The 18,687-nt window shown below is 45.2% G+C and overlaps 1 protein-coding gene across 1 annotated transcript in view; it reads right to left on the bottom strand.

The window, feature by feature from the left end:
• The window catches only part of LOC147709576 (transcription factor 24-like), a 137,472-nt gene that overhangs the window by 44,146 nt on the left and 74,639 nt on the right, over positions 1–18,687 (bottom strand). The window contains exon 2 of the mRNA XM_086925512.1: positions 1,971–2,258. Within this exon, the coding sequence (XP_086781638.1) occupies positions 1,971–2,258 (288 nt within the window). The remainder of the gene's footprint in view (positions 1–1,970; positions 2,259–18,687) is intronic.

Below are 18,687 nucleotides of genomic sequence, written 5' to 3'. Positions count from 1 at the left end.
TTTTCACTTAGGTCCATTTGGACTGCGCCTGTAATCAGCTCTCTTTTGGAGGCACACTGCCCACCGGTCACCTCTCAGCATGGACCCTGCTGCTAGCCATATGTCCAGCTCTGCTTCGACGTCCAGCCGTAAGTGATGCGGCCCAGACTAGGTCCTCTTACTAGATCTGATTGTAAACTCCCAAAACAATTGCTCAACAATTCCCCCAACATATTCCATTCTGGCATAACTAAAAAGGCTGTTCAGCTCTCTTGAGTGCATCTTTCTCTTGAGACCCTATCGCTTGTGTCTAAGTTCCACTCTGCTGACCTGCAGAACTTCTTCCACTCTGAGAACATGAATTCTCCAGCGACGACTGAGGATAGACTTGACTTTATGAATGCTAACTCGGGAGAACAAATTAGGCTGGTCAGCCCACTACTACCTTCACCAGATAAAGGGGCATATTACCAACAACTAGCGATAATTATCGCTATGATGGTTTAGCGGCGATATTTTTATCGCCGAGCTGCGGCGATTTTTATCGCTTAGGAACCTTGCTATTATCAAGGTTTATCTCCTAAGCGATAAAAATCATCCGAAATGCATGAATATTGCTGAAAAGTCAGCGATATTCATGCATTACCGAGCTAATGCTCTTAGCCATGTTATCCACCTCCCATTGGATAACATGGCTAAGAACTGCTCAGGGCAGGTGTTAGCTTTTGGAGATATTCGCGCTTAGCGCGAATATCTCCAAAAGTTGGTAATAGGAGATAGCGATGTTATCGACTGTTTCCAGTCGCTAACATCTTGGCACACCCACTTTGCATGTCATTAGTGATAAATATCACTGACTTGCAAAGCGGGGCCCAAGATGGTCGCTATCTCCTACTAGCTGTCGCTAACTGGTGTTAGCAACAGCTAGGTAATAGGGAGATAATTGCATCTCCGGTTTCTTGGCTTTTAAAGCCAAAAAAGCGGAGATAAACCCCCTTGATAATATGCCCCAAAGAGAATAAAATTCATCCTTATTAATGACCAGCTGAGGACCCATGCCCACACTCTGATCATCTCTACCATCTACGTGGGCAACGCTATCAAGGTCTTCCTCAACCTGACAGCTCAACTAAATCGGATGACCTCACCCCTATTCTGAGAAACCTGCATTGACTTCCTATGGAAGCGCCTATAAAGATTCAAATCTGCTGTCCAGCATTCAAGGCACTTCACTCCGGCAGACCAAGATACCTAGCTCACCTCCAGAACATTTACGGTGCCATGAGATGTCTCAGGTGCAACAAACTTGCTTCTGTTGGAAACACATAAACTCTGTACTTCCCATGCTCTAAAACAGTCTTTCTCTGGTTCTGCTGAGTCCTCCTGGAACTACCTCTCTTTCCAGCTGTGATTAGCACTGTACAACCTTTCCTCCTGAACAGTTCTAAAGACTGACTGTTTAAATGTACCTAAGTGAATCAGGTCGTGAACCAGTCTCAAGTAACTATGTTTTGATGGTCTTATTTCTGCTTATGGTTGCATCTCCTTGTTGTGGCATTCAGGTTATTTTCTTTTACCTCAGTGAGTCCATGGTCTGCTGTAGTGCCCCTGGTTGCCACAACAGTCCCTCTCCCTTCTCCCGTCTTCCCCTCCATCTTCCTTTCTCAAACCTTCGCTGTCTTCTTCTCCCTGCTCTTTCCTCCCATGTCACAATGTATGTATTGACCTGCTTGCCTATGTATCAATTGTGCTCTCTGTAAGGCGCTCTCATACCACAAAGTGCAGCATCACTGTAGAAAAAAACTCTAAATAACTATGCAAAGCAGAGGCAGTCATCTCTCCAATGATATTTGCTGAAAGCGCTGTAATGATGCAATCCTCCTTGTAATCTGGAGACTAATAAATACAGATTATACGGTAAAGGTTGTATAAGTTCTGCTCACATACACATTCCTTCCCAGGCAATCCCAGTAGTCTAAAATTTCTTTCACCTTCATGGGGTGGAGGTAGCCGGGTCCCTTGAGCATTTGGCTGTCCTCGGGTAGCTGGCGGTCCTGGTCCAGGGTCTGGGTGAGGTGGGCAATGTAGCTGGTGGCCAGAACAAGCACGTCCAGCTTGGATAGCTTGGTGTCGGGAGGAACCGAAGGGAGTGCTGCCTGGAGGGCCAGGAAGGCCTGGCGTAGGGTTCGGACACGACTCCTCTCGCGAGCAGCATTTTCAGGACACTGCTTCCCTGGAGGTGGAGGCGGCTTCAGGACTCCATGACCACTCGCGACTTCCTGTGATGAGAGAAAGGTACATTGAGATACACTTTCTCGACTCTGTGCCTCTGCGGACACCTCTGTCTAGATTTTATTGACTGAGAGCTCATGTGCTTATCCATAGGATCTCTCTTTCTGAAACACACTTCCCAGCACAGCTACTAATCTGGGCTGTTGAACAGAACACAGAGGCTCATATTACCTAGAAGAGCATTAGAAAACACATAACGCAAATTCCCATATCGCCGGCTATTGCCGTATTTTTTCACTGTGATAGCGCGCAATTATCAATGCGCATCACATAGGCGAAATGAAATCCGGCGATAGTCGGCGATATGGCACATTAGCGCATGAAAACAAATGTTGTTTTCATGCACTAATGTGTGCCTTGATAATATGGGGGGGGGGGGGTGGATTCAGCTTTATGACCCACACCCCCATGTTATCAATGCCCTAACACCTGGTCAGAGCAGGCGTTGGGAGACCTGCGATAAACGAGTTTATGTCAGGTCTGCCTCTCCCAACGTCTACCTTGGTAATAGGGTGTTCCCACCTCCAACCACATTTTACATGTGGTTGGACGTGGGAACGCCCACTTTGCATGTCATTAGCGATGTTTGTCGCCGACATGCAAAGTGGGCTTGAGCCAGGCGTTAAAATGCCCTTGTAGATAGGGCTCTAGAAGTATCGCCGCTTTCTCGGCACAATTCGCCGAAAAAGCGGCGATACTTCCCCTTGCTAATATGCTCCAGAGTTCAGAAGAAGTGAACTCCACTTTGGTACAACCACCAGAATAACTTTCTGCACATATGTTTAGGCACCAGAGTGTGTTCCAGCAAATGGGCAGCTCCAGGCCTATCCTCCCAAGAAGGTCAAAAGTGACACTCAATTAGCGGGCTCTTCTTCAGAACCTGAAAAAAATAAATTACTTTTATTCTAGATTAGGGGCCAGGAGAATGACTGACAAAGTTGAGAGAACAATAATCCCACTGTTTGCCAAGCTTGATTACCAGGAAAGCAAAAACTAGTTGCTTGAATTTAATAGCTTCTTTCCGCAAGGCATAAAGCATTGAGAGGCAACTCAGCAGGTGGTGGCTATCCGCCTTTGAGACCCCCCCAGGTAGTTAGGTGAGATGGGCACAGCGATGAATGGGGCTCCTCATGACGCCCCATGAGACTACACATATAACGGGTAGTTCTAAGGGGTGAGTAATGTTGTCAGAGTGACAGTGCTGTGTCAAGAAACAACCAAATCAAAAATGTGGGTCCAGGGTCTTGTGAGTTGGGTTCCAGTACATTCTGAAGGCTCTATTTGAGAGAGTTCACAAGGAGCCCTTTTAGTTGTCTGTAATTGTTGTACATGAATTAGGAACAGCACCGTCAATATTGTGGTTATAGGTACATAGGTAACCGGTAATTATAATGCTGCCTTTATATGTAAGTAATATATGTGATAAAGCACCTCCTGCCATTCATTATAGTTATATTGCAAGTCACAGAGGAGTGCCATAACTATAGAAAGGAATGAGGCTGAAGGCTAGTTCCTTTATAAGGCCATGGGACTCCAAGATGACTTGCAATATCCTTACAATATATGACATGAAGAACTGTATTTCTTACTAGCAGCCCGTTCCCGACGTTGTACGGGTATGAATGACTGCCGGCCAGTAGTATATTGTTTTGTAGGATTTCGTTTTGATAGCATTTCTTATCTGTGACAGGCCTGTGAAACGCTCCGATTCACAGTGCACTGCTGATGCACTTAAGAGTGCACGTTCAGTAGTGTGTGAACTCGAGTGTCCCTACTTTATTTTTCCTTGCAATATTATAAAGCGCAAACTCGACAACATGGCATGAGCACAATTTACATTACAGAAGAACACATTCATTTCTGGTAGGCACGGGGAGACAAAGCGATTTGCCTGGAATCACAGGATGTTGAGCTGATGCCGAGATTCGAGCGTAGCTCCCCAGCTCTAAAGTTCGCAATTCTGGAACTTGTGGCGGGAGGTGTGTCTAAAAGTCTATGTTGATGCTGGCCATCAATGAGAGAGACCTCTGCATTTTTCAAAATGGGTGGTGAAAAAATATGAGTATGTTGCTGGAGATGTGGGCCGCCGTGCCACCAATATACTTACCGAGGGAAGGTAAACTCCCATTATTCCGCAACTTTCTTTCCGCATACAATCACTCCGCATACTTTCATTACGAAAGTACCATGACTCCGCAATGCCATTATAACGCATGGCATTACATTTTGCATGCTTTTACACGCATGCATTTACAACGAAATTCGTTGTAAATGCATGAATGGTAAAAGCATGTTTTTTAAAAATGTTTGGATAAGGTAAGTATGGGTATAGGGGTATATGTTTTGGGGTACTGAGGTATATGTTTTGGGGTGTTTGAGTATTTTAAGGGTTCAGATACAGTTTTGGGTTATGGGGTACAGTGGTAGTTTTAGGGTTTAGGGATAGGTATGGGTTTTGGGGTACAGGGGTATTTTTAGGGTTCAGGGCTAGGTTTGGGTTTTGGGGTATAGGGGTATTTTTAGGGTTCAGGGGTAGGTTTGGGTTTTGGGGTACAGGGGTATTTTAAGGGTTCAGGGCTAGGTTTGGGGTTTGGGGTACAGGGGTATTTTGAGGGTTCATGGGTAGGTTTGGGTTTTGGGGTACAGGGGTATTTTAAGGGTTCAGGGCTAGGTTTGGGATTTGGGGTACAGGGGTATTTTAAGGGTTCAGGGCTAGGTTTGAGTTTTGGGGTACAGGGGTATTTTTAAGGTTCAGGGGTAGGTTTGGGTTTTGAGGTACAGGGGTATTTATAGGGTTCAGGGCTAGGTTTGGGTTTTGGGGTACAGGGGTATTTTTAGGGTTTAGGGATAGGTTTGGGTTTTGGGGTACAGGGTATATTTATAGGGTTAAGATGGGTTAATGTTTAAGGGTGTTGGGGTATTTTAAGGAGTAAGGGTGAATTATGATTATTGGGTGCAGGGGTATTTAAAGGGAACAGGGTGGGATTAGTTTTTAGGGTGTAAAGGGTAATAAAATCTATACTAATATAATAAAGAGAGAGCCCAAACCTTTGAGGCGGGTAATCTCAGGAACCATAGCACCAATCACAACAACCAATACAAAGTTGGAAAGGGCAGTTGCAGCAGAAGGACATAGGTTATGCAGACGCCCACCATATACATTTAAAAGGTAAAAGAACCGTGCCAGCAAAGTAGGCCCTTGTGGGCGTGTCTGCGTTGTGCTGTGGGCGTGTGCTGGGGCGTGACAAATGCTGGGGGTGTGTGGTACGTTCCGCCCTTCGTGCCATGTCTCATATCGTGTGCTGTGGGCGTGTGCAGGGGGCGTGTGCGGGGCGCGGGATTATGGAAACAAAATGCAAGCGTTGTGCCCAATATTTCATTGTTTTTTCTTCCCAGGTTCTGTACATTCCAGCTCCGGGTGTGCTTCACATGTGCTCCCAGTGACGTGCACCTTCTTTACTGTATGGAGGTCAGGCATGGTGCTATTCTCAAGGGCCGGAAATAGCGCAAAACAGGGGCCATTGTGCAGGAAATGTAATCTCGCCTTAACTTCCAGTGACGCCTGAAGCACACACTGGAGATTTTCCACTTCTGTTGCGCACAGGCCTCGCGCCACGCACATCCGGACACAAGGCCCGCCTCTAAGGAAATACCAAGAAAGGGACTATCCCTCCCCTGGGAATATGTGATGATATTCCACAAACCAACATCCTGCATACCATCACTCCGCAATTTTTATAATGCAGGACTATTACTCCGCAAAGACATAATTTCTAAAACTTTTACAACGCATATGACTTTATCACGCATGCCATTATAACGCAAATGCATCCCTGAGCAGAATGGAGGCATCTCCTTAGCTGAGTGGCACATCTCCAAACAGAACTGACGCATCACCACTGTTGCATGGATTGGACATGCCACAAAAGAATCACATTGCCGCATCCTCCCACATCTGGAACTGACTCATTGCCTTCAGAATTGTCGTTGCACAATGCTTTACCTAGCGCAAGCTCCTCGCATCCCTCATCGATGGCAGCTTCAATGACTATCTCTGTATCACAGCTTCACTGCTCATCCGAACCGACGCATCGCTCATGCTGCACCTTGCATACTCGACACTGGACTTCGTATCACAATCTCTGTTGACAGAATCTTAGACGATGACACATCAGGACTTTGCACCAGAGCATTGCTGCACCTCGGAGCTGACGTATTGCAATGGCTGCCCAACGCATCTTTGACGCAAAACAACACAACCGCTCTCAAAGGTACTTTGGTTCGGCAGGTGTTACTGGGTCCCTGTAGCCAGCCTGTGCTCCATTGCGGTGGGCCTAGACTTTTGACTTTGTCCCAGTCCGGTGTGACCAGACGTCCTTGGTTGGCACTCCCTGATTCTAAGTGCTATTTTACAGTTTATTCATTAACAATTCATAACTCAAGTTATGCTTATTGGAATTTTGTCGTTTTGGTCTTGTTTTATTTATTAAAACAAGCTCTGTTTTTCAAACCTGGTGTGGAATCTTGTTTTGTGGAGTTTTCACTGTTTTACTGTTTGAAATGTTGCACACATACTTTATGTGTTGCTTATAAGTTAAGCTTGACCGCTCTTTGCCAAGCTACCAGGTGAGGTGAACAGAGGTTAATTTAGGGTTTGCCTGATTCTTAATGTTACTTATTTATTTATTTATTTATTTAATTTTTAATGCGCAGCTAATACCCAAGGGTGTCTAGGCGCAGTATGATGCTTTAGGATACAGTGATCGGCACACAAACTTATTGGTTAAAGAGCCAAGTCTTCAATGCCCTACGAAAACAAATGAGAGTAGGGGCAGTTTTGATATGTGAAGGGAGAGAGTTCCACAGTCTGGGAGTTGCTACCAAGAATCGTCTGTCTACCCAGGTGGCGGTTCTTGTTCGGGGAACAGATAGTAGACAGCTAGCTGCTGATCTTAGGTTCCTTATAGGGGTGTATAGCTGAAATGCCTCTCTTACTAGGATTGTGGATGCTGCTTGACTAGGGATTATATTCCAGTCCATACCAGCCCAGTTTCTAACCCATGTCATCTTTCTCTGGAATATGGTGGGTGGATGTTTCAGTACTAGGACAGCTTTGCTTGGGCAAGAGCAAATGAACATCTCAATATCAACATCGCTTTACTTGGACCAGGGAAGGTGGACATCTGAATACTACAACAGCTTTGCATGAGACAGGACAGAGGGGTGTTTCTGTACCATGAGATCTCTGCATGAGGCAGGTCAGTTGCACTGTGAAGGCTCCACAGATGTTCTTGCTATTGTGTAGCTTTCAAGCTGGTGGTCACACATTGCTAGTTTTAATGTATTTTAAAGGATTTCACGAAACTATTTTCCAGTTGTCCACCTCATCCTTAATCCAGTACAGCATCTGCTCACAATGTGCAAGGCACCAACACAACAAGTAACAAAAAAGCATCAAGCTCTAAAACAAATTGAAGAAAAGGCTTGGAGGCTCAAGCATCTCTCTCCTGTGTGAATGAGTCCCATCATGTAAGGAGTCTCTGTCCTTTGATGACATGCCTTTTCTTTTAGTTCCTGCTGCACAAGAGGAGAAGGCACACTCATCAATGTACAGAATACCCCATTGAGTTTAAAATGAGCCCCACTAGAAGTCTCAGACGGCCTCACTGCACCTTCTAGATTGCCTTTTTATTCCTTTGTTGCTGGGAAGAAGGAGCTGCAGGGGTTGCCTGTTGGAATGTAAGGTGTTGGTGCCCCCACACTTCAGGTGTTTCTTGGGCATCTATTAGACCTCTGTGTTAAGGCTCTGAAGAGAAGCTCTGGACAGATCCCTAACTACTAAAAGAGAATCCAAAAGCTCTGAAGTTCACTTAACTTTGGGTAGTAGCATTAAATCCACCTGTTTGCAGAGCAAAAGGTGAGTCTTCCATTGGAGGACTTTCCAGCAATGGAAAATCCATAAGAGGAATCACTGCAACCACAAGGGCAGAATGTCCAAGATGAATCAGCCACAGGATTGTGCACTGGTGGAGAATTTTCCAACACAGAACTACCACTTCCTCAAAATATCGGATTTACTGGTTGCATCCAACTCTAAATCAGCTTCTTGAAGTGACAAACATAATATGGATGACATACTCTCATTCAACCAGTCTTTTTCATGAAGGTTCAAGATTGCATCAAACAATGAGAACAAGTTCAACACTTTAAGGTTTGGAGGCTGAGATTAAGAAGTAGATCATTAAAGTGAATATAAGGGACAGGACAGACTGATTCCCAAAGGTAAACTTACACTTTTGTGCAGCTTTACTCTTTTGCGGTATTCACAGAGTATTGTTTAATAGGAACTTTACGACTGCGGAGACTCCACAGCGGGGTGGAGAACAACACACACAAAGAAATAGGTCTGTCTTAAGTTTACCTTTGTGAATCAGATCCAAGGTTATGTGTTAAACCAATACCTGAATGTTAACATTTTGTAATAAGGGGCATTTCTAGTTAGAAAATGATATGTAATCCATGGGAATGCACTCAGAAGATCTTTTAGGAAGGTCAAGAAAAGACTGAAAGATTAACATTTTCTGACTTCAGGTTCCGGAATGGTGGCTAGCGTATAGAAGTATATCTGGCAGCACTGTTGTTAAACAAATGAATTGTACTGCAAATGGTTGTCTGTTTTTTCAAATACAAATTAACACTTCTATGTGTAAATATAAATACCTGTTGAATTGGCTTTTTGCAGCCAGCAGTTTACTGAAAGTCCAAAGGTTGTTTCCTATATTCAACCAGAAATTGGAAGATTGTTGTTCCCTATAATTATCAACCACAGAATTAAGACTATCCTAAGAACTACTGAGCTGAAATATATCATGGTTCAGGAGATGAGTGGACAAAATTGAGAAGGAATAGATATAAGCCATAGAATGTGAAGAGCCCTACATTTATGAGTTATCTGAGTTATCTGAAACCGTTTTTTATCCACCCACCTGTGTTCAATGCTTCTGAAACCAATGAGAAACGTTACACTTTATAATGAGGGTTGCATCTAAGTACTTTGCAATCTGCTAAAGCATATATCGACAGTGGAAACAGTCTTAAATGTAATCTACCAATATAAAAACCACAGGGTTAGTGGTGGCCCCACTTTTTAGGGCAGGACCACCATCATTGATTTTCCATGCCTGAGTCATTGAAAACTGTTCCTGGGAATTGAAAACAAACAATGGGCAGATAGAAGCAAGACTCTGCATTGAGAGCTCTTCCTAAAATTCAAAATAAAACTTAGTCAAAAGAATCATGGTGCGTCGCTCGCATTGAGTTGTGACGAATGCATATCTGCTACATAACATAATGGATTTGGACTCAATTTTACCCATTGTATGCTGATGATACACAATTGGCCATTGCCCTCTCAGATGGACCCTCAAACTTTTCCTCTAATTTTAAAAACGGACTCTCCGCGGTCGCCCAATGGATGACCACAAACTGTCTACAGCTCAACGGCGGAAAAACAGAGGTGCTCCTCCTCGGCAAAAACACCAGCCTTTGGAATGAGCACTGGTGGCCGTCCTCCCTCGGTACCATCCCTCCCCCCAAAACCGTTGTGAAAAACCTGGGTGTATGGATGGACGACTCACTCAACTTTCAAGCCCACACCAAGAAAGTTGCTGGCACCTGCATTGGCTTACTGAGAAGCCTCAGCCACATACTAGGCTTCTTTGACGCAAAGACCCGACAGCTCATCATCCAAGCCACCATACTCTCGCGTCTAGACTACGCCAATGTACTCCTTCTCGGCGCCAACAAATGTGAGCTAGCACGACTCCAACGCGTGCAGAACTCGGCCGCTAGAACTCTGATCGGCCTGCCCCGCAGATGTTCAGCCAGAGCAACCATCAGGAATTTGCACTGGCTCCCGGTTGACTCCAGAATCAAGTTTAAGACCCTCATCATGACCTTCAAAATTCTCAAACTTGACACTCCCCCTCTGCTTCAACCCCTTCTCACTCCCTATGCGCCGTCACGGAACCTAAGATCTTCCAACCAAAACCTCCTCTGTGTCCCACGCATAAAACTCTCCCGCATGGGCGGACGCTCCTTTAGGTTCCTGGGACCCAAGATGTGGAACGAACTCCCACATCATATTCGCGCGCTGGACAACCTTTCTGCCTTCCGAAAGGCAGTGAAAACTTATCTTTTCCCTTGTCTCTAAACCCGCCTCTGCCCTTAGGCCTTCTTGCTCAGGATCGGATCTAGGTTTCAGCGCCGGGACGCCTCATTGCCGAGGCAGCTGTAGCGCTTCAACAAAACATTAAGATAAGATAAGATTGTTTTGAGGTGGGATGGTGTAAGGCTGAGTGAGCCTACCAGGATTCACGCCTACGACCATGCGGTCTAATACAGACACCTGGCTGAGGGAAGTAGTTCATTGAGTCACTGGATCCAGCTGCATCTACCAGATGAACAGACACACCTTTCATCACAATGATCCCTGCCACACGGTGGGGGATCTCTAAACATTGCGGATGGTCCTCTGCCAGCGGAATGAATCCAGGAACTCGCCCGCAACATAAATCCGGGGCTTGTGGGCAATCAATGACCCAAATGGGAAACAACCTTTACAACGCAAATAATATAAATGGTAAAGGTTTAAGAAAAGTGTAACAAGAATGTGGTGACAACTCAGTTTTCTGTCTACTTCATTGCTACTTACATGTCCAGACACACACAATTATATAGAGCTGAGTTGGGAGGGAACCCGTACCCAATACAATTTATTTTTCTTTTCTTTTTCTTTTTTTTTCTTTTTTTTCTTAGCACTAGTTTTATAATTTAGAGGGAGGGGTAGAGGGGAACAGCTGGAGGACGCCAACTCTGGTCATTCTACAGGCCAGTGTAATTTGGGATGGGTTTCCCTGGGGGTGTGGGGGGGGACACAGGGGGATCAAAAAGGTAAAAATTCCTCATATGCCGATGCCCTATCAGCATCGCTCTTTTTTTAACTTCATTTGGGGTCTGAACCAGGGAGCTCAGTAGTCCTTTTTTAGGTTGGGATAGGATCAGATCCAGGCTACGATAGTGTGTTGCCACTTGTGGTGGAGGATATGGTCCCATGACACTTCTCCAGTGTTTGTCCTGGAATGTCAATGGCCTACGCACGAGGGGTAGAAGAGACAGAATATTCCAATATCTGAGAGATTCCCCAGCGCAGGTCATTGCCATCTCCTTAAATCTGAGACAACAGAACTACTAAAAAATCAGAGATGGGTAGATACCTTTATTTGTACGGATCAAACGGCGAATATCAGAGGGGTGTTGTTCCTATTTAAAAAACAAGCTAAGGTTCAAGTATTGGAATACAGGGAAGATCATAGCGGTAGATGGCTTATATTAAGAGTTTCCCTAGGGGGTATGCTTATCTCTCTGGTGGAATACTATGGTCCAAACCAAGACGACTCCTCATATTTAGATACTATCCGCTGCCAACCTACCGACTTCCCTGACCCTGTAATCTGGGTGGGGGATTTCAATATTGTGCTAAACTGTAAGCTAGACAAATCACCAAATTCTAGAGCTATAGTCCCCTCAAAATCATGGCCATTACTTTTGACAATGATGGCGCAGCTAGGGCTATCTGACATATGGAGGGAACGGGTGGGAGATCAATTGGGTGTCTCGTTTAAAAATTTAAAGTATAAACATAAATCTAGAATAGATTATGCTTTATTTAGCTATTGTCTTAAAGATTCAGTTGAAGATATTGTATATTTGCCATCCCACCTTTCGGATCACTCCGCAATCTCTTTTAGTTTAATTCCCACACAGCAACATCAACATAGGTCATGGTCTTTTGACTGCACCATCTTATTGGAGGAAGATGAAATCAACTTTCTCCGTATCGACACTAAACATTTTCTCGATGTAAACTTAAACCCAACCAATATCTCCGTCGTCTGGGACGCCCTGAAAGCTTTTTGGAGAGGCTGTATCACTAATAGAGCTTCCTATAGAAGACGGAAATTTAGGGATAACATCAAGGGTTTAGAAGTGGAAATGAACAACATAGAACGTAAAGTGGGTATCCAAATAGGAACTGATTCAAGGGACGATCTCGATAAATTAGACTCACTTAAAAAACAACTGGAGACTATTCTTCAAGAGAGAATCGCCCGTAAATGGGAAGTGAGTAAAATCTCTCATTTTGAATTTGGTGAAGCAGCTGGTAAGATACTCGCTTGGAAAACAAAAACAGACCAGGTGCGAAATGATATGAAAGAGATTATGGTAGAAGGTGAGACATCTCCCTGCTTATCCAACTTGAATATTGGTAATGCCTTTCGTGATTTCTTCCAAGCCTTATATAAGGAAGACATTATTGAGGATAGTGTAAAGAGGAAAAGCTGTCTGGATAAGGTCTCCTTACCTAAACTCTCAAACGTGCAAAAACCAAGATTGGAGCATGAAATCACAGAAGAGGAAGTCAGTAGGGCTATTTCTCAGTCCAAGCGAGGATAGGCGGTTGCCCAGACGGTCTTCCAGGGGAGCTGTATCGCTCACTTAAAGAGATTATTATTCCAATTTTGGTGAAAGTCTACAACAACATACTCCTGAAGGGAGAAGACCCAGGTGGTTCATGGAGTGAGGCTACAGTAGTATTGATCCTAAAACAGGGTAAAGACCTGACGGACTATGGGCCCTACCGCCCTATCTCACTCCTCAACAATGATTATAAATTCTTTGCTGCCATTTTGTCAAACAGGTTAGGGGGTGTAGCTGATACTATCATCCACCCAGATCAAAAGGGCTTTGTTAAAGGGCGCCAATTAGCGGACCTTATGTATGATCTGATCGGCGCTATTGATATTGCGTCTACCTTCACTCTTCCTTTGGCTGTCTTAACCCTTGACGCACCCAAAGCCTTTGATAGGGTAAACTGGGCCTCTCTGTCTGAGGTCATGATGAAATTCAATCTAGGAGTCAGATTCTGTCGAGCTATAGAACTCCTATATAAGGCCCCGACAGCCAGATTGCTCGTCAATGGCTCATTGTTTGAGATATTTAAGATCACTAGGGGTACAAGACAGGACTGCCCGCTTTCTCCTCTCCTTTTCAACCTGTATATCGAACCATTTGCACAGGTTCTTAGAGAAGACCTTAACATCGCTTCTTTCAGATTTGGACAGTGGGAAAGGAGGGTGGCCCTGTATGCAGACGACATCCTTAAACTAACAGCTGGCCTAGACCTAGCTTTTCCAACAGTCATCAATCGGGCGGAGGAGGTTGGCAAGATTTCGGGTTACAAAACAAACGCCAACAAGACCGAAATCATGGCCGGGAACATAAGTAATGGAAGGGTGCCGAGGTGGTCACAGTGTACAAGAAGGGGGCAAGAGATGACCCTGCCAACTACAGACCGATTAGTCTGATAGACATAATCCAGAAAGTGGTTGGCAGGGTCATTATCGCCAGGGTGGGCGACTGGATGGAGGAGGTAGACATTCTCTCTCATCTGCAGGCCGGATTTCGCCAGAGGGTGGGCACGATGGACCAGGTCTTTCGGCTGTTTGGGATCTATTGGAAGACAGTTACCATCAAGAAGGGGAGCCTATATATGGCCTTCATAGATCTCAAGACGGCCTTCGACCTGGTCCCCCGTGCTAAACTGTGGGAGATTCTGGAAAGTTTGGGCTTTCCTGGCTCACTCTTAAGATTAATTGTAAGACTCCATGAGGGGACATACGCTAGGATCAGATGGGGTACTCAGGGCCAACTGACAGATAGGGTGCCTGTGAGGAGTGGAGTCCGTCAAGGGTGTGTCATGGCTCCGACTCTCTTCTCCTTGTTTGTGAATGGAGTGGTGGACCATCTGAGAGGAGAAGAGACGGATGCCCCAACCCTGGCGGGGGAAAAGATCCAGACTCTGCTCTTTGCTGATGACACCTTACTGATAGCTAAATCCCCGATAGGCCTGCACAAACTCCTGCAGCGTTTCTCCTCCTTTTGTACGGAGAGAGGCCTAACCATCAACACCACTAAACCAAATTGATGGCCTTTTCACCCGCCAAAAATTTTAAAAACAATTTTCTGCTTAACGGGACTCCCTTGGAGCTGGTCGAGGCATTCGACTATTTAGGGGTTCGGCTAAATGGCCGAATGTCCTGGAAGGATCACTTAGCGAAAATGCTATTGGGCCACAAAAGAGTGTCGGGGGTGATCTTACGAGAGTACTGGGCATCAATCAGCAAACCAGTGTCCCCGGTAATGGCCATCTACGATGGCCAGATACTCCCGGCTGCTTTGTACGGCTCCGAATTATGGGGGTTCGATAATGTAAATGAGCTAACCATAGCAGAAAATAAGTTTTTTAGAGATGTGGTGGCACTCCCGGTTTCCACCCCGCTTATCCCCTTGCGGTTAGACCTTGGAAGACGTGCCCTAAAGGATATAGTGAGGCTGCGACCATTGCTTTTTTGGGTCCGCCTGAGAAGGACTAAGGAGTTGGCCAAATATGCTGAAGTACTGGACGAGCTAATTTTACTTGATTCTGGGTGCAAAATTGGCTGGTTGAAAAATTTGAGGCTATTGGTCACCCAATTGGGTTTGAGAGATATTTGGGAGTCTCAAGCGCCCCCGCCCAAAATGGTGATCAAGAAATTATATTGGGATTGGGTTCAGGCTGAAGCATCACGTGGTATAACAGGGGGTTCACTTACAGAGTCCTTTCTGGAGTGCAAGAGTGTAAGGAAACTTGAACCCTTCCTTGACTTGATAACTAAGCCTCTAGACAGGGCCCTCTTTTTAAAATTAAGGTACGGTACCCTCCCGGTACGCGAATTTACTTCAAAATGGTCCAACCAGGGCGGCCCCTTGCGATCTTGTCCTGGATGTGCGGCCCCTAAAGAGTCCGTGGCCCATCTTCTTTTTGCCTGTCCCGCGTATAAAGTGGCGCGGAAAAACTGGTTGAAACCAGTATGTAAAGGTTTGGGGTTGAGGTGCCATCGCTCGGCCTTACGAGTGATTACATCGGATCTATCATCTACCCCATTGATATGCGGGGTGGCAAAGTTTTTAGGTAGTGCCTGGATTATTAGATCAAGATCTCTGGGAATGATTGCAAGGCCTCTACCTACCTAGAGTGGAGTTGTTTGAAGCTGCTAATCCTGAAATCCTGGAGTATTTTTGTCTGTGGTTTTTATCATTCATGTCAGTGCTCAGTCGTATTTTAAGTATGGTCAACCCTTGTTGTTGCTAGTATAATTTGATGAAATGTATTTTAAAATGTATTTTAAAATGTATATTGTTGTCTTTTATGGTGATCAATTTACCGAATAAAGATTTATACGATAAAAAACATAAGTAATACACAACTCAATATCGGTTCCACTTTGCGTTATTTGGGGATTAGAATTATACAGGAGGTCGGAAAAATTCCTGAATACAATCTCGACCGAGTGTTTAAGGAGTGTCAAAAGCAGATGAAGTCTTGGGCTTACCTCCCCTTATCCATTTTGGGGAGGATTAATTTAGTAAAAATGAACATCCTGCCTAAACTTACATTCCTTTTTAATTATGTCCCCCTGGCGTTTGATTCCAAGCAATTAGAGAAATGTCAACGGGTATAAAATTCCTTCATTTGGAAGTATAAAGCAACTAGATTGGCTTGGAAAAAGCTCAGGCGGAGGAAGGAAATAGGTGGCTTGGCGATGCCATACCTGCAATATTATGCCTGGGCTTTCCAGCTCTCACATTCGAGAATGCTGTTAAAAACACCCACTACTACATCGGGAGGAGAAATGTTTCGGGCCATGTTAAAGGGAGCAGACCTGCCGGCGGAAGGTTTTATGTTCAAGTTTGGGGACCAAAAATTATTTTAAAAAATTAAATTAAAAGTCCTCCACTTGATAGCTAGAAGCTGGGCAATAATAAGAAGGAAAGTGGGACACAGTTACTTCTCAAAATTTGCACCATTGTTGGACTCCCCAGGTACACCCTCTTGTTTCCAGGATAATTTGATCACTCCTGTGAGGGACTCTGGAATTTCAACGTGGGGAGACCTGTTGGAAGGGAGCTCCTTGCTTTCCTGGGAAGATCTATGGGGGGAAAGCGGGCCCAGGATTATCTAGGTTCAAGTATATTCAGATGAATAGTTGGGCCCAGGCACAGTCTAGACAGGATATTCTTCTGGGGAAGGATAGCAACCTGGAAGAACTGTTAGTGGCGAGGCCTGGGGGTAGGAAGGAGGTCTCACTCTGGTACTGGGCAATTGAGGTAGAGGTAGATGGCGATTTTAAACTCACCGATGAGCTATGGAGAGATCAGTTAGATTTACAGTGTGCGCAGGTCTGGGTGGACTCATTCACTTTGTTGCATAAAATAGTAAAACCTGCCTGGCTGAAGCGAAACCATCTTTTTACAGTCCATAGAGCATATTTTCCCCGCTAAAGTTATCAAAATTTCAGCCTGGGAAAGTATGCAATAAATGTGGTCTTCCAGCAGCATCTGATGTGCACATGTTTAAAGACTGTCCCTCTATTCACCCCTTTTGGGATAATGTGAAGAAGTCTCCGGACTCCATCTTGAAGGTTTCATTGACCATCAGTCTCCCTCTAATCATTTTTGGCCTCAACGACAACATCACGGGACATGCCAGATCTCTTCTCTTCTATGCAATCCTCATGGCTAGAAGACAAATCTGTAAGTACTGGGTAGATTCTGCCGCTCCAACCCACTCAGGATGGCTTACCTCGTCTCTATGAAATATCTAAGGTGGACCTGGCTAGATCTTGTAGTAAGAAAAAGCTTGCATTTTGGGACTTACTGGTACAATGTAGATAGAATGCCCGGGGTTTTTTTGTGTGTTTTTTTTCGAGTCCTATGATTATGCCTTTGATCCTCCATGGACTAGTGTAACGGGTCTCCCAGGCTATCAATATGGTCCGGCCGGTCGAAAAGAGCTTGGTGGAGTAAACCATTCTACCCTCCAACCCTTGATGCTCTTTCCGCCAGTCAACCAATCGTGTCTTGGTTTGAGTTAACATACATACACAGACCCCTGAACTTGTTCAGAAAGGATACGCAAGGTGGTTGGTGTTTTTTCTAAGAGGGTTAAGGCAAATGAGGTAAAAAAAAAACTAAAAAAAAACCTTTACAACGCAACTTTTACAACGCACTACCATTACAATGAAACTTTTACAACGCAACATTCAGTACATCGCATGCCATTACAACGCAACCATTACAACGCATGACACTACAAAGCATACCACTACAACGCATGTCATTACAACGCAGTCATTACAGCGCATACCATTACAACGCATAACATCACATTGCATAGTACCCTTACACAACCCAACACTTACACTACTGTTGCACCCCCTGGAGTTAGACTAGTAATTTTTACCCCTACTGTTAGACCTGGCACCTTGGCATGAGTCTCCCTTCCACTTTTTGCTGATGTGCCTCAGATGTTTTTGCTGGTGTTCGATGCTCAGGGCACTGCGCCATGGCCAATCCGTGCCGCAGTGCAAGTGCTCCCAATATAAAGTGTATCCGTAATTGATTTCCATGATTGGCTTATTTGGTTTACTGTCAGTCCCCAGTAACGTGCACAATGAGTGCCGGGGCTTGTAGATACAAATGCAGCTAGTGGGCCTGCAGCGCTGGTTGCGCCACCCACCGAAGCGGCCTCGTAAAAGATGTCTCGGGTCCGCCATCGCAGACCCTGCGTACAGTCTGGTACTGTCACGCTGACTGCGCAAGTGCACACACTTGCCAGTCCCTAAACCTTCCCTAACCTTCATATCAGTCACTCCTATGATCGGCCTACGGGCCGGGTGCATTGTAAGCGTAAGGTAGGACAAGCCCTGATGTGTGTGGCATGTCCTAGTAGTGAATTACCGCCCTTTTTCGTTCTTCACTATTTGAGGTCTGCCTGTTCTCTTAGGCCAAGGTGAGCTGCTGGAACTATTACACGCTATAGTCCCGGCCGGCTCAGGGAACACTGTGGCATGTCACGTTTGGTATGCCTGAACTCAGAATAATAAAATACTTCCTTTAGCAAGGTTTATTTTAATATCCCGTGTTTTCAAATGCTACTTTTAGAAAGTTAGCATTTGCTCGCCTGACTATTTCAGCCCGCCTCTGCCAGGATGTGTGTCTGAGTTTGTGTGAGTGACAGGGCTGCGGAATTCGCAGGGACAGTCGGGGTTACCAGGTGGTAAATGGGGTACTTACACCAGGATGGGGGGGCGGAGTAGTTTTTGACTCTGAATAGGGTTGTGCTCCACCACCACAATACTGGCTCCACCTCCTGCGGAGCGTCTGATGTCCCTGCACTGCACCCTGAAAGAAGATGGCAGCTTCCTGTCAACAGAGTTCTCCAAAACCAGGTTGAACCAGACTCAGGCCCCCTGG

Source organism: Lissotriton vulgaris, chromosome 6 (assembly GCF_964263255.1).
Source record: "Lissotriton vulgaris chromosome 6, aLisVul1.2, whole genome shotgun sequence".
NCBI lineage: Eukaryota > Metazoa > Chordata > Amphibia > Caudata > Salamandridae > Lissotriton > Lissotriton vulgaris.
Note: the sequence above shows the minus strand (reverse complement) of the source record. Positions and strands in the feature narration are given on the sequence as shown.